Raw genomic sequence first — 14,684 nt, 5'->3', positions numbered from 1 at the left:
TACATTTAAACCCAGTTCTCTCGCTCTCTATAGCTCTCTGTAACTTTATTTTTTGCATGTGAAAAAAGGTCAGATACTCCTGCCTTTTGAAGACCTCTCCCAGGCACTCAGTGACAACACTCCTCACCGTTGTGGTTGTGAATGCCTCCATCAGTCCAGCTGATTCATTCTTGTACACACTAAGCATTAATCTAACACAGTGGTACTGAAAATAAACAGGTTTCAAGACTGGCAGGCATAAGCCGAGAAGCATCCTTTTTTCATCTGGCCTGACAACAGCCAGTGATGACACTGAATAATTCATTTCTTATGAAATGTAGATAAGTCATTCAAACAACAAGCAGAACATGCTCACAGAAAGCTTGTTTACTAACTCCTGAAATGATAGCAGAATGTAATTTCAAAGAACTAAATAACTGAATATTGTGTTCTGTTCAAATTATTTCAATCATTTTGATCCTTGAAGACTGGACCAAGCGGGTGGACTATGAGCCAGGGACTGGGAGCAAGCAGCTGTTTCCCAAGATGCGCTTGGAAACATGTGGCGGTCCTTTGTCCGGTGTGAAGGCGATGGTGGAGCTGCAGACAAATCACATTGGGAAGGGCTGCGACCGTGAAACCTACTCCGAAAAGTCTCTGCAAAAACTCTGTGGTGAGTAAAGCCAACAGAGAGAGACAAGAGCTGTGATATGAATAGAAGTGAGGAAAGAGGAGTGCTGCTGAAAAAGTGAGGTTTCATTTAAAAGTAGAGTATCATTTTTTAATTAAAGAAACAACAGAAATCTCTTGACACCTTGACCTCTTATAAAGTAAATTAATAAGCTGACTTCCATTGTGCCATTACAATATTTTTTGAGCATATTTATACTGTGTGTGTGTGTGTGTGTGTGTGTGTGTGCATTTTTACTCAATAACCATGGGTCTTTGACAGTAAAATCCCCGTACAATATCAAATGGCTCAACATTTTAGACATTTATTTCATGAACGTTCATGCATGGTGATGCGGCTGATTCTCTGAGGAGCCGAGTCGTTACCGTTACATCTTCTGATTGACGCGTCCAGGTGCAGCATCAGGCAGCACCGACCTCCTTCCCGCCTCCAGCCCTTCCACCAACTGGACCGCGTCTCTGCTCACTGACAGTGGACGAGACAGTGACCTCATCTACAGATTTGACGGAAGCCAGGCTGCAAATCTACCAGATTACGTGGTGCCTGAAAACCTGACGGACCAGTTTACAATAGCAACGTGGATGAAACACGGGCCCAGTCCTGGACTAAGAGCTGAGAAGGAAACCCTGCTGTGCAACTCGGATAAGACGGGTAACGAAATAATTTCACATCTGCTCAAAGTTAAAACGCATATGCATATGAATGCAATGTTAGATACTCAAATATGACGGATGGACTGTAAGACCTAGAACTAAAACTTAAAGTTAATATATTTTTTACTTACATTTCGAATAACTATTAATGTGCACCATCTGGGAACATCTTTTACTCATGCCGAGACATTCTTTGCTTTATTCCATACATTAAAAATATATAATCAATACTGTATAAATGCATTTAAAAATGAGATAACTATACTATGAATGAGTCCCATAATACTCTTCAAAACTTTTTTCCCTCAAGCTCGTCTGAACTATTTAATTAAACAAGCCATCTGCACATTGTGAGCTCTCACAATGATCTAACAGATGGCTTATTAGCTTTGAAAAGTTGTACCATAATCTTGTCTTGTAAAAAAACATTGGCAGAATTCATTATAGCTCCTAATTATTGTATAAACTTGTGTTTCCACTTGTATCAAAACACATAAGAGTGCTTGTGAAGTAATGTCTTTAAAGGAAAGAAATATGTATTGATTACCATCATTCCTCTAAAACTCCCCGTGGATGTGAAGAATGAGTGCTACACATACAGTACAGAACAACAGTTTGGACACACTTCCCCATTTTTTTGAATGAGAAGATGTGGCCAAACTTTTGGTTTGTACTGTACTTATCAAAAATGCTACCATGATTATTTTCATGACATAAAAATTGAGACAGACTGCAATAATTTCCAAATCTTATAAACCCATTTTTATTCCCAACAAACACACCAGATGTTGAGACAGACATTTTGCTGTTTCGTTGAAAATATTAGCACATTTTGAATTTGTTGGCAGGAACACGTCTAAAAATAGACAGAACAGGGTGGTGTTCATCATTGTGTAGCATCGTCCTTTAACAACTGTCTGTAAACATATGGGAAGTGAGGAGACCAGTTGCTAGAGTTTTAGGAGAGGAATGTTGTCCCATTGTTGTCTGATGCAGGATTCTTGTTGCTCAACAGTCCTGGGGCCTCATTTATAAAAGAGTGCGTAGGATTTATACGAAAAGTGCACGTGCGCCCAAAAGCCGAAAATGGCGTGCGCACAAAAAAATCCGGATTTATAAAACCGTGTGCACGCACACTTGCACGCAATGTTCGCTCTATAAATCACAGTCCAGCTGGAGGGTTGCGCACGTGAATTTGCCTCATACCTCGCCCTCTACACGCCCACTTTCTACCATAAATGGGCAATGCAAACTACATGATGATTGTATTTGCATATAAATGAGCCTGCTGAGCATGCACAGCGGCTTCCTGCAGCCTGTTTCTGCTGTGTGTCAGGATGAATAAGACATGTGTCGAGCCACCGTGCCACTAAATTTCACGGAGACTGAGATCGAGATGTTGTGGATGAGGTGGAGGCCAGGAAAACGACATTATTTGGTGGTCAAACTGTTCTAAACAAGCTTTGGCCCAGGGAAGAGAGTGGCGTTCAGGTTTGTGTTCACATGGCACCCGGTAATGATATACCTTAAGCTGAATTTGTTGCTTTATGGTGAACTGTGTTTACAGGCATTGATCTCTGGAAGTGTTCCTGAGTCCATCCAGTAGAAAATCATGCATGTTTTCAATTCAGTGCTGCCTGAGGACCTGAAGATCTTGACTATTCAGTTTTGAGCTTGTGACCTTGACCATGAATCTTTTGATGATATTATACTCTGTAGTTCTTCATAGTCTTTGAAATTTTGCAAGGAGGAACACTTACCTGAAATTGATCCAGAGTTTTTTGATGCAGTTTGTCGCAGATTGGTGCTGACCTGGCCTACATCAGAGAGGCTCTGAAATGCTCCTTTTTTATTAACCGTCATGTTACTGACCTGTTGTCAATCAACCTAACTAGTTGCTCAATGTTCCTCCAGTTGTTTTTGATTTGTGCCAATTACCTTCCCAACCTTTTATTGCCCCTGCTTTAAGTCCTGATTTTGGGTGGATTTGGGTAGTACAAAAGCATCCTTTTCAACAATCTCCGAACTCTCTTTTCAAAGCACCTGTATTTAGGAGGTGGAGTCATACCCAATTCTCTTGTAAGAAGTGCCTCAGATTGAGACAGCTCCTGCCGGAAAAAGTGTTGGAATCAAAGTTGGATTTTTGATATTGATTTTGATTAGTCACCTTCGACAATCGGTACTCTGAAGAAAACATTTGTTTTTGTTTTTTGTTTACTTTTTTTTTTTTTTTAGAATAGTCACATAATTAAAGGAGCTTGAGGCCGGATTGAGGCACAATTTATGAAAAAAATCGTATACGTTTTAAGTTTTCTAGTAATAATGTCAGATGAAGCGTTCCAAACCCAAAAGAATGAGCCCTCTGTCTAGTGTATCTCTCTGTTGCCTTGAACAGGCTGTGTGCTGCAAAATGTGCTGCAATTCGGGCCCAAATTTCCCGTGTTGGGCTGCGGATGTGACGTCACATGACGCCACTAGCGCCACCCGTCACCACGACGGCCGTTGGGGGTACTGCAGCCAACAGCGAAGCCGGCACGGGAGAACGGGGAGAACGCACATGCAGCGTCATGTGACGTCACATCCGCAGCCCAGCGCGGGATATTCGGGACCGAATTGCAGCACATTTTGCAGCACACAGCCTGTTCAAGGCAACAGAGAGATACACTAGACAGAGGGCTCATTCTTTTGGGTTTGGAACGCTTCATCTGACATTATTACTAGAAAACTTAAAATGTATACAGATTTTTTTCATAAATCCTGCCACAATCCGGCCTCAAGCTCCTTTAAGTATTACCTTTTACATATGGTAATGTCTCAAAGATCCCCTGTGTTCATGAACAAGCTAGTAAACATTCAAAATAATGAGTGATGATGGGGATGGTGCAGCATATTGTGTGTATTACATCGGGGGCTTACCCCATGTAGTCCACAGTGGTATTGTTACACAGAGTGGCTTTAAAATGTATTCACTCTTTCTTAAAGAGCTTAGAAACGTCACAATTCTACAACTTGAAATTAGACAATGTGAAAATAAACTGCCATTTTAAATGAACCCCTATCACAAGGGGAAATGTTCACTCTTTTAGACACGTTTTTATAACACCTTTTAAACCTGGTATATGGCAGATTTATAATTTCAAATAATGTTTGACAGGAAACAGGAAAAAATTACCATGTGTGTCTGTCCTGTAAAACTAAATGTTATGATACCAGTCCACAAACGAGTACATACAGAAAACGGCTGGCTCATTATTGTGTCAGTAATCTGAATAAATAAAGATAATCACACAGGCAGTGCAAATACAATGAATCCACCCTCCTCTCATGCTGACCTGATTTATGTAGTGAGCCTAGTTAAAACACCTGAAAATTATTATTTTTTAAATGTAAGATAACCTTCAGGACATAACTAGATGAGCAAAGGCAACGAGAGAGAATGTCAAGTGCATGCGCTTCATAATATAGCATCATATTTGATTGTGTTGCCTTGCAAGATGTGATCATGCTACTCTGTTGTCCTGTTTCAGAGATGAACCGACACCATTACTCTCTTTACGTTCACAACTGCCGGCTGGTGTTCCTGCTCAGAAGAGATTTTACACAGATCGACGCTTTCAGACCCGCTGAGTTCCACTGGAAACTGGAGCAGGTAAGAAGGGCATGTATGAAGTACTTACTTGCATCCACGTCTGTGAGTCTGCAGGCTTGTCTTTACCTCATCTGAGTCTGGGCATAAATGGAAGGTGATTCTCTGCAGCAGGTGAAGGGCTATCATTATTTGTGTAGTGAAGAGAGACTCTTTCCATTCTAATTACCACAGGTCCTCCATCACTTTCTTCTGCTCACAGCCAGAGATAAGAGAGCAACAGACGCCCTTATCCTGCTTCAGCACACACATGGACACACACATCTACACAGATGCACATGCCATATGCCGGAAGTCTGCTTAGTTATGGATAATAGCATTCCCAGTGGTAGATCTCCAGTATCTGTCATGAATCTGGAGAGTTGTGGAACTTATGTGCAGTGAAGCCTTCTGTTTCAGTCCTACGGAGAACCTTTGACAGGAAGAGTTGCATCATCTAATTTTGCTTCAGGTGCTGTTGAAGAATATGGAGAAGAAAAAAGAAATTCTGTTCTAAAATCACTTCTTCTACTTCAATTATGCAAACGTGCCTATTGGCATTCTTGGGAAAACATTTTCTTATGCAACTTGCACTGCAGGCAGTTTTTGCAAACTTAAGGTGGCATCTGCTTTAACCTTCTTTCATTCAGACACCGCAACACAAGGTCAGATCAGTGATGGTGCTGATAATTTAAATGTGAGAGTTATTGAGGTATAGCTTCAGCATGAATCATCTATCCAAACATGTCTAGTGATTCTACATCTCCAGGCAATTACTGAGGAGAAGATCCCACTAAATGAAATAAGATCAAATCTAAAGGATTTTGATGATAAGATAACCAACTGTCCTCCAGGGGAGTTTCTCAATTTCAAACTCTCTATGCTCTCTACTGTAGTAATGGATGAGAGTTAGAAATATTATCTATGGTTACCGCTTGGATACAGCACTTATGCACCGCAATTAGAAAACGCTCCCTAGAAATAGTAAGCTGCAAGAAGTTTCTGCCTACAAAACAGACTTGAGAGATTTATAGTTGTTCCTTTTATATCTGAATGTCTGCATGAAGTTTGCATAAGAAATGATATACCAAGTACATAGATCAAAACTATTATTAAATAATGTGTGTGTCTGTATATATAAAATGAGGCAAGCACACCTTTAGTGAATCAATTCTGACAACATGGGGTTTTCTTGGCACTGTCTCACCCCGTGCTGGTAGATATTTATTGCATGTTGCAGTTTCAACAAAATATGTTTTTTCCCCGGTATACAGTTCAACGAAGTCAATGTTTGTTCTAGGTCAAAGGTTCAATGAAAAGTGTTTTGTTTTGTTTTGTTTCAGTCCATCATTGTTTCCCCCCGAGGCACTCTGAGGTGGATGTGACGGAGAAAAGAGCATCCAAGCAGCAGTTTTCTGAACAAACAACCTCAGTTCTGTTCATGTCTCGCTGTTATTATCTCTGCGTCATCTCAGTCTTACTCCCGTTCCTTTTCTCTCAATCGTCTGCATCTCATATATTGTACAGAAGTCAGATATCAACTTATAACAATTTCTTTTGGTCCTTTAGTTGATTCTTGTGGAATACCATGGAGATATGCAGTACCACAACACTTTGTGATGCTGTTATTTACCAGTGTTTATGCTCATTGAATATAAATGCATACAAATTACTAGCGTGAAGGAAAAATAAATGACCCCATGTGCTGCTGAGCTGAAGAAAGCCATTGCTGAAGGTGAGGTCGTGTGAAAATAGATACAGTACACTCCCTTCCTGCTGTACAGCAGGAGGCATATTTTAGGTACGATAAACCTCTTACCACATGGTTAAAAAATGCAATTAAGGAGTCGTTAATCTGAAAAGATTCAAATTAAGGTCATTCAGGGTGTGTTTTGTTTTTCAATGAATATTCTGATTCCTGGCCTGCATCTTGTGGTGAATGGATTTTTTTATTTCTTTTCATTCCCTGTCCACTATCAGCTCATAATCAGCCACAGCTAGAAAATAATAAGTTTACTTTAAACTGAAAAGTAAAGTCTTGTAGGCATTGATGTTACTGCCATTGGCTGTTTATGTCCTGTTTAGTCGGTGGGGGAGAGAGAGAGCAGATTAAGACCTTTCTCTCTTCTCTTACCCTGTAGAGATGTTTGCATTAGCAGACGACTTGCATAATATTTGCTAGACTTCAGGCTGCAGGCAGGAACAGTTTGAAGTACAGTATCTGTTTTAGAAAAGTCCTACGACTTTACATCATTTGGTATCCCTGAAAAGTACAATATTCCACATGAAGCTATACTCTGCTGTGTATACAGCTGATGTCCATGGTCCCAAGTGACTAGAAATAACGAATTACCTCACTTGCACAATTGGCAGACAATATACCTATGAAGTGCAATTTGAAAATACGTTGAAATACCCCAAATATTCATAGCAAGCTTTTAGGCAATATTACCTTCTGCAGTTTGGCTCTTTCCTTTATCCTCAAAGTGTAATATGATATAATTTGATTTTCTTATTGCATGTAAAAGATCTGCAGCGTAGCAAACCCCACATCCAAATCCAATGGAGCCACCTTTTTTTACATTAAAGCATGTAGGAAAAAAAGGGGGTCTCCCGCACACTGTAAAGTCAAATGCAAAAAACTTTAATAGGGTAAACAAAAAAGCAACGTTTCGGTCCACAGGACCTTTCTCAAGCAAAAATCTCTGCTTGAGAAAGGTCCTGTGGACCGAAACGTTGCTTTTTTGTTTACCCTATTAAAGTTTTTTGCATTTGACTTTACAGTGTGCGGGAGACCCCCTTTTTTTCCTTGATTCACTCCTACCTACTCCTACGCACCTGTTTCACCAAGTCTTTTTTTAGGTGTGCATCAGCCTCCAGACCTTTACATTAAAGCATGTAAACATTTCCTGGTAGAGCCTCCTAATAGTTACCTTTTATATGAGCACATACTATGCTCAGTTCACTCCACCGGACTTCAGACATTTATAAACGGAAGACAAGGTCTCTCGATGAAGTTGTTTGGGATAAGCTGGTTCTTAGGATCTAGTGTTGTTCATGCTGGCACACCAAAGATTTAAGAAAACCACATGGGTGTGTATACTTTATTAGATCTTGAGGAACGCAGACATTCTGGAGTAGCTGGTAGTTATAAAACTGCTGAGATAGATTAATGAAACAGGATCTGTTCTTGGTGATTTAATCTGGCCTTTGTCCCTGTCTCTCTTTCTCACCACTAATCATTTTTGACCTCTTGAATATAAGACAGTTTGTCGCATTTTAGTAGAGTAGAATTTCCTGGAAAATTGAAGGATGAAGCAAGAATAGGAGCTGCAGTATTACCATGTGCCAAACAGTGAGGACAAGAGTGGCGGAAACTGCTGAAAAGGGAGTGTGGTAAGAGGGAGGAGTGGAGACCGTGGTGGCTCCAGCACTTAGTAAGGATACTCAATGGCTTCCGTGGCATCTCCATTTAGCTCCATTGATTTTGCAATTTTTATCCCAAGAGAGGTGGGGTAGAGTGCTGTGAAAGAGAGAGAGTGAGAAAGAGAGAGGCTTCCATTTTCCACATCGATCGAACACTGAAGGAATGTCACATCTGAGAGAAACCTTTACACACGTTATCTACAGGGTTTCACTTATTTGTGAGTCTCATAGACGCATGCACACACACACACACGCTCAAGATGTTTATCCTCCCTCCTGTTTTCCAGTCTCACTAATGGACTAAAGGATGATTTTTCTTCTGTGTACACACATTATTTTCCTTTCTCTGAGTCTAGAGACCATCTATCAGCATAACCCAGCTTTCTCAGCAATATTCACACAGTCACAAAGTCCTATTAAAAAGAAATAAATAAATAAATAAACTGGTAGAAATATGCAAGGCGTAGAATCAAAGTCAACAACCAAAGATGTGTGTAGAAAAGAAAATGCAATTATGGCCTAAAGCCAAGCATTTTCAATCTTAGAACAACTGCAGCTTGAGTTTGAGTAATATTTAAGTTTTCAGACTATAAAGAGCAAGAGTGTGGTATGACATTGATTTAAATTGTGTTTACTGACAGTGGGGTCATTGCCGATGGAGTGCAAATATATTTATGATAGATGTGCATTATGATGGTTGAGAGGGGGGACTCTCCCGGGCAAAGCCTCAGGTTTGAAGTGTAAAAAAAGAAAAATCATTAAGTGCATATATATTTCTCTGATGGTTTGGTTTGACATTTCTTTCTTATACAAATAAGAAAGAAAGAAGGGTGGAAAGAAAGAGAGAACAAAGAGCCAGTCGGTGTACTGAATAAACCCAGCCATGGATAAAAACAGATTAACAAGAAAAACACCTGCGCTCAGATTTGCACTTTTTTGTGAACCCTTATCCAAAAATCCTCCACCCAACACAAAGCAAGGTGTTACGCTGATGTGGCTTTCTGTTTGTGCATGTCTGAACTCATAGCATCTCCTCCAAACAATTACCTGCTAACCGGGCTCAGTTGATCATAAATAATGTAATTTAATTTACATTCAATTCAGTTTTATTTACTGTATTGAGCACCAATTCATCAGACCACCATCGGAGACAAATTAACATAATTACAAAGTCTAGAATTTCTACAAAGCCGCTTCTATTTATCTTTCATGTTTGATTTCGGTAACAGGCCTCAGCATTGGAGCCGAACAAGATTTACTCTCCCTCCTTGTCAATAATGCATCTACATTTATCTTCCTTATCTGCTTGCTACCAGCATGCCCGCTGTACTACGGCTTGTTCTTTGCTCTGCGTTGATTAGAAGCCCCTCCTTTGTTTCTCAGAAGATTTATAGTCAGAGTTCAACAGATGTGTGAGTGTGTGTGAGTGTTCAGACTCTTTTCCAGTTTTTTGTGCTGGTATATTTTGAAGTGCTCGTGTTGAGACTGTTTTGGTTTTGTCTCACACAATGGATGAATGCTTCAGTCTAATTAAAGCTATTTGTGTGCATTGACAATCAACGGGGTAAGACGTCTTGTTGCGTATGTTAGAGTAGGTTTTGAACGTCAGAGCATCGGGTCTACGATGCAAAAAGGAGCATGTTTGTTCGCCTCGAAGGTGACGACTTACAGAGATTGGATATGCGGCAGATTAGTGATTTCAAAACAAGGCGCTCAAATGCAGGCCGCTTTCTTATAAGCAAGGAGAAGTTGTTAATGAAAGGCATATTTCTACAGGACTGTAGGAGCACAAGCATAGAAGGAGGAGAACGTCTTATACTGTATGTTGAGCTTTGCCTCCAGCTTATACATTTTCATTGTTTGTTCTTTCGTTTGTTGTCACCATTTTTCTAAAGCCGTTATGTTTTGGCTGAGTGGGAGTTTGCTTCAGGTCCTTCCTGGGCTACTCCTATTTAGAGTGACACCAACCCACAAAATGTAAATATCAGTGCGTGCGTGCGTGCGTGCGTGCGTGCGTGCGTGCGTGCGTGCGTGCGTGCGTGCGTGCGTGCGTGCGTGCGTGCGTGCGTGCGTGCGTGCGTGCGTGCGTGCGTGCGTGCGTGCGTGCGTGCGTGCGTGCGTGCGTGCGTGCGTTTTGAGACCTAAGGGCAAGGGGATCAAAGTCGAGCCTGTGCATAAGAGAAGGGATACTTAACACTGCTTATCGTGTGATTAGCATGCATCCTGGTTACACTACATGACACTTTTAACCAACATACTGATGTTTGCGCAGCTTGTTTTATTTACCTGTTTGTTTTTATGTATCCTCTCACTCCATCAATTTAAATCATGTCTTTAATTACAAAAAAAAAGGTTTTTAATCCTGAATTTAAGGTTTAGCTTTAAAATAATTCACTGATGTTGCATGAACTCATTCAGGGTTTGAGTTTCCGAGCACGAATGCAAATATTTCACATAATTTCACTGAAGCTCTCACTCAGATTTGGAATGAAACTATGAAATGAAGTTCAACAGACTTGCCGGTGCAGAATGCAGGAAAAACATACAGAAAAACTGACCTAATCGTTCCCTTGCTTTTAAATAAACTGCTACTGTCCCTCACACTGAAAAAGTCCCCCTTTTCATGCGAATAACCTCTTTTCCACTTCAAAACAGTCTTTCTGCATTCAAATACAACCTAAATGTCCCACTCTCCACCAGTTTGAGTTCCTGTTATTGCTCCTTCTGTTTGCTTCTTCACTTCTTAAGGCTGAATTATGGTTCTGCGTTAAATCAACGCAGAGCCTACGCCGTAGGGTACGCGGCTACGCGGGAGTCTCTCCTTAGCCTACGCCGTAGCCTACACCGTAGCCTGGTTTAACGCAGAACCTTAAATCAGGCTTTACTCTTGGATAGCTGCCGTCAAAACTCCCAACCAATAAGCTCCCAGATATGACACTGATGTTGCCGCCTCCTTGTGGCCGTGTTCATGTCCAGAAACTAAACTCAACAAATAACCTGCCAACATTGATGCTCCAAACCAGTGAATCAACTGCATAGACTATCGTCCTAGTGGTGCTACTAGGTTTGCATTGGGATAGCTGACTGCTCGACGGCTGCTTTTTGTTTATCTATTGATCTGAGACTGATTTAAGACTTGAAAACAACTTCATCTCTAAATAAGGTGAGGAGGATTAAAAGAGGTACTAAAAAATTAGGTTTGGAGGAGGTTAGCAAGGGGTGATGAGGTAGATGTTAAAGAAATGGGAAAACTGAAAAGATTTGTCCAAATAATAAAGCATTAAACAGGAATGATGCTAAAAATAAAGAATGTTAACAATAACTTTAAACAAAAGACACTACTATGATAATACTGTCAGAATGTGATGCTAACTTATGCAGCAATAGTTTTAAATGTCGATACTTGTTACGCAACATGGTGAAATCAAGGTTATATTAAGGGAAGCTCAAGAGCCTTCTGTTGTATTTACACAACAATTAAAGCAGAAAGTCAGTTGAGCAAGAGTATAGAGTATCGAGATCCTCCACTTCGTGTCTGGCCTTTTTTCTGCTTTGCCATGTTATCCAAGATTGAATGATGATGCTTCACACTGGTTAGGTAACGATGTGTCTGCATCGCTGATGTTGATGAGCACATTCCCTCCTCTGACCAAACCTGGTGTTTTCAGTGTTTCAGGGCCCTGTGTGACCACCGCAATAAGAACATCCTTCACAAAACCACTCATTATATGCTACACATAATTAAAGTTAGTAGTGATTTTAATGTCAAAGCAAACACTACTGTTTGAAGGTGATCTTGGTCAAATGAAACAGATTAGAGCAGCGTCATTTATCTTAACTGGTCCATTGAGAGAAATCTTGAGTAGTCCCAGAGCTCTCCGGCGAATCAAAATAAACTCGCTTGTATAAATAGACGTCCAAGCAGCCGGCAGAATGGCCTCGTTATTCTGTTTACGTCAGCTGTTTTAAAATGAACTAATGCTGCCTTTGAATAAGGGGTTTTGTTTAGTTTAGATTCATTCTGCTTGGCTGGTCATACAGTTACATAACCTCTCTCAAAAAATAAAAGATTTAGGAATCTGTTGGGCTTTTTAGTAAGTGGGCTACCAGGCATCATGTAAGAATCTGAGGTCCTCAAAGTCTAAATGCAGCCCTGTGATTGTGTGGTTTTATAGCTCCATCAGGCTCTTAAACATCTCCTTTTTTGTGGTGACATATCATATTTAATATGAAATAGAGTAAATAATTGGTGACATATTTCCACAAGGCATATAGCTTTATCTCTGGTGTTTTATTCTCAGCAATAAAACATTGCTGCTGCAAATTATCTGGCTCTCTGAGTTAGAGGCTGAGATGAAAAGGGTTGAAACTGACACTAAAATGGGGGGATGATCAGTTGGATACTAGTTTGTCAGTCCTTGAGCCCGTCTACCACAATAATAAATGCAAAGACCATCTATATTTTATACATTGGATAATTTTTTCTTTTGAAAAGATGGAGGACTTTCTGAATGTTATATAAATCCCATCATTGTATATTTCTAAATGGGTCAAAAAGACGAAAACAATCTGATTTGAAGCTGGGGTCTGATATTAGTGACATGGGGTAAAAAAAATATTTAATAAGTAATTTTCCGCCTGTTTGAAAATAAAACAGCTATAGGATATTCAAAACCATGCAGCATTTGTTGCCCTCACTTACTTCATGGCTGTTTCACTTTTCACTTCCAGTTGTTGCATGTTACGTTTAGAGTACCAGAAATACATTGGTTACGTAAATGGCTGTGCTTCAAAAACACCTCTGCACAATTTTCACCCAGCACAATGAAAATTACACTGGTTTCTATAACATATGTTTTTAACTGTCCTTCAGAACAGACCTCTGATAGACCACAAAGAAAAAAAAACATATGTGTGACTGAATTTGTTAATCGCGACTCTGTTTGTTCAGGTTTTCCTAATAAGGCATGACATTGAACCATTTTTAATGCTACACATAGTTCCTGTACTTTTATCTAACCAGCTGGTTTTCTGCATAAATCCTGGTGAGCTCTTTTAAGCCTTTTTTAAGTGAAAGCACTTGTGTCAGGATGCTATGGATATTGATAAGGCAGTGTTGTAACATAAACGTATGATTTTGGTAGGGTATGGGGTAGGGTTAGATATATCATTTTGGTAAAATGGTTAAAATATCACTGACATCATATAAATTATTCGAGAAATGCCACCGCTTGAAATATTCATATGCAAATAATAGTCGACATGAATTTAAAACAGCGTCCAAGATGGAAATATGTGCTCTGGGAAATCTTAAAATTGAGTTTGCTCTCATGATCCTCTGGACTTTATTCACATCTTTCGATATTGTTTTTATTGTTTTTTTCTAAAGATAATAATCCTGCCCATCAGGAAGGTTTCCCCTGGCTGAAATTAGAAACCTAATTTCAGGCATCATACTTTCCACACATTCCACCGAGTCACAGCTCAAAAGTCCACTGTAGCATCCTGAAAAACAAACACACTGTAAATTGGATGTTTTCACTGGAAGAAAATAATAGTGAATGTTCAAAACCTCAGGATCACAGGTTATATTTGCATTTCTGATGTGTTCGTGTGAACTCCCTAAACAGTATCTTATACAGTAAAGTACCTTTTTATTACAGTTATTCAAAAACAATTTAATGAAAAAGAAAGACATCTTCAATGTTTGGAATAGAAAGGTAATGACCATCCTATCAGTTTGGGTGCATCATATAACTCCTTGGCACAATATATTTACATCTTTTTGTGATGGTGGGAAACATCATGGCAAAATTTGTAAAAAAAAAAAACTACAACAAACAAACAACCTCAAATGTTATTTATATTGCACTAGGCATGGTCTCACTATCTATGTAACTCAGGTGCTCCGGTGATTGTGTGGTAATCTTAAGGGGACAGTTCATAACCGCACTTCTGCATTCATAGTCTCACTACACTGATTCAGAGGAGAAATAGTTTTAGCTTCTTACTGATTGTTTTTATTATGTATGTAAACACACCTCAACAGCAGAGAGAATACTGCTGATCGTATCTACTCATGTCGTGTGTCTGTGCAGGCGTTTTATCGTATGCCAGCAAATTTTTGAATTCAGTCAGCACCCAAAACTGACTGGATATGCTTTTGCATCTTCCAGCTTCACATTTTGACTGGTTCCTTTCCATCATATCTGTCGTGTAAATTTGTGATTGCTTGTGCTCTGAAAGCTCCAGGGGCCTCATGTACAAAGATTGCCTGGATTTCATCATGAAATCCTTGCGCAGAAATCTT

General features: G+C 39.8%; 1 protein-coding gene across 1 annotated transcript in view; it reads left to right on the top strand.

Annotated features, from left to right (window-relative positions):
- The window catches only part of clstn2a (calsyntenin 2a), a 164,885-nt gene that overhangs the window by 131,614 nt on the left and 18,587 nt on the right, over positions 1-14,684 (top strand). Inside the window, exons 7-9 of the mRNA XM_061732004.1 lie at positions 467-652; positions 1,064-1,321; positions 4,851-4,972. Coding sequence (XP_061587988.1) covers positions 467-652; positions 1,064-1,321; positions 4,851-4,972 — 566 coding nt within the window. The remainder of the gene's footprint in view (positions 1-466; positions 653-1,063; positions 1,322-4,850; positions 4,973-14,684) is intronic.

Source organism: Cololabis saira, chromosome 10, assembly GCF_033807715.1.
Source record: "Cololabis saira isolate AMF1-May2022 chromosome 10, fColSai1.1, whole genome shotgun sequence".
Classification (NCBI taxonomy): Eukaryota; Metazoa; Chordata; class Actinopteri; order Beloniformes; family Belonidae; genus Cololabis; species Cololabis saira.
This window is presented reverse-complemented; position numbering and strand designations above follow the sequence as displayed.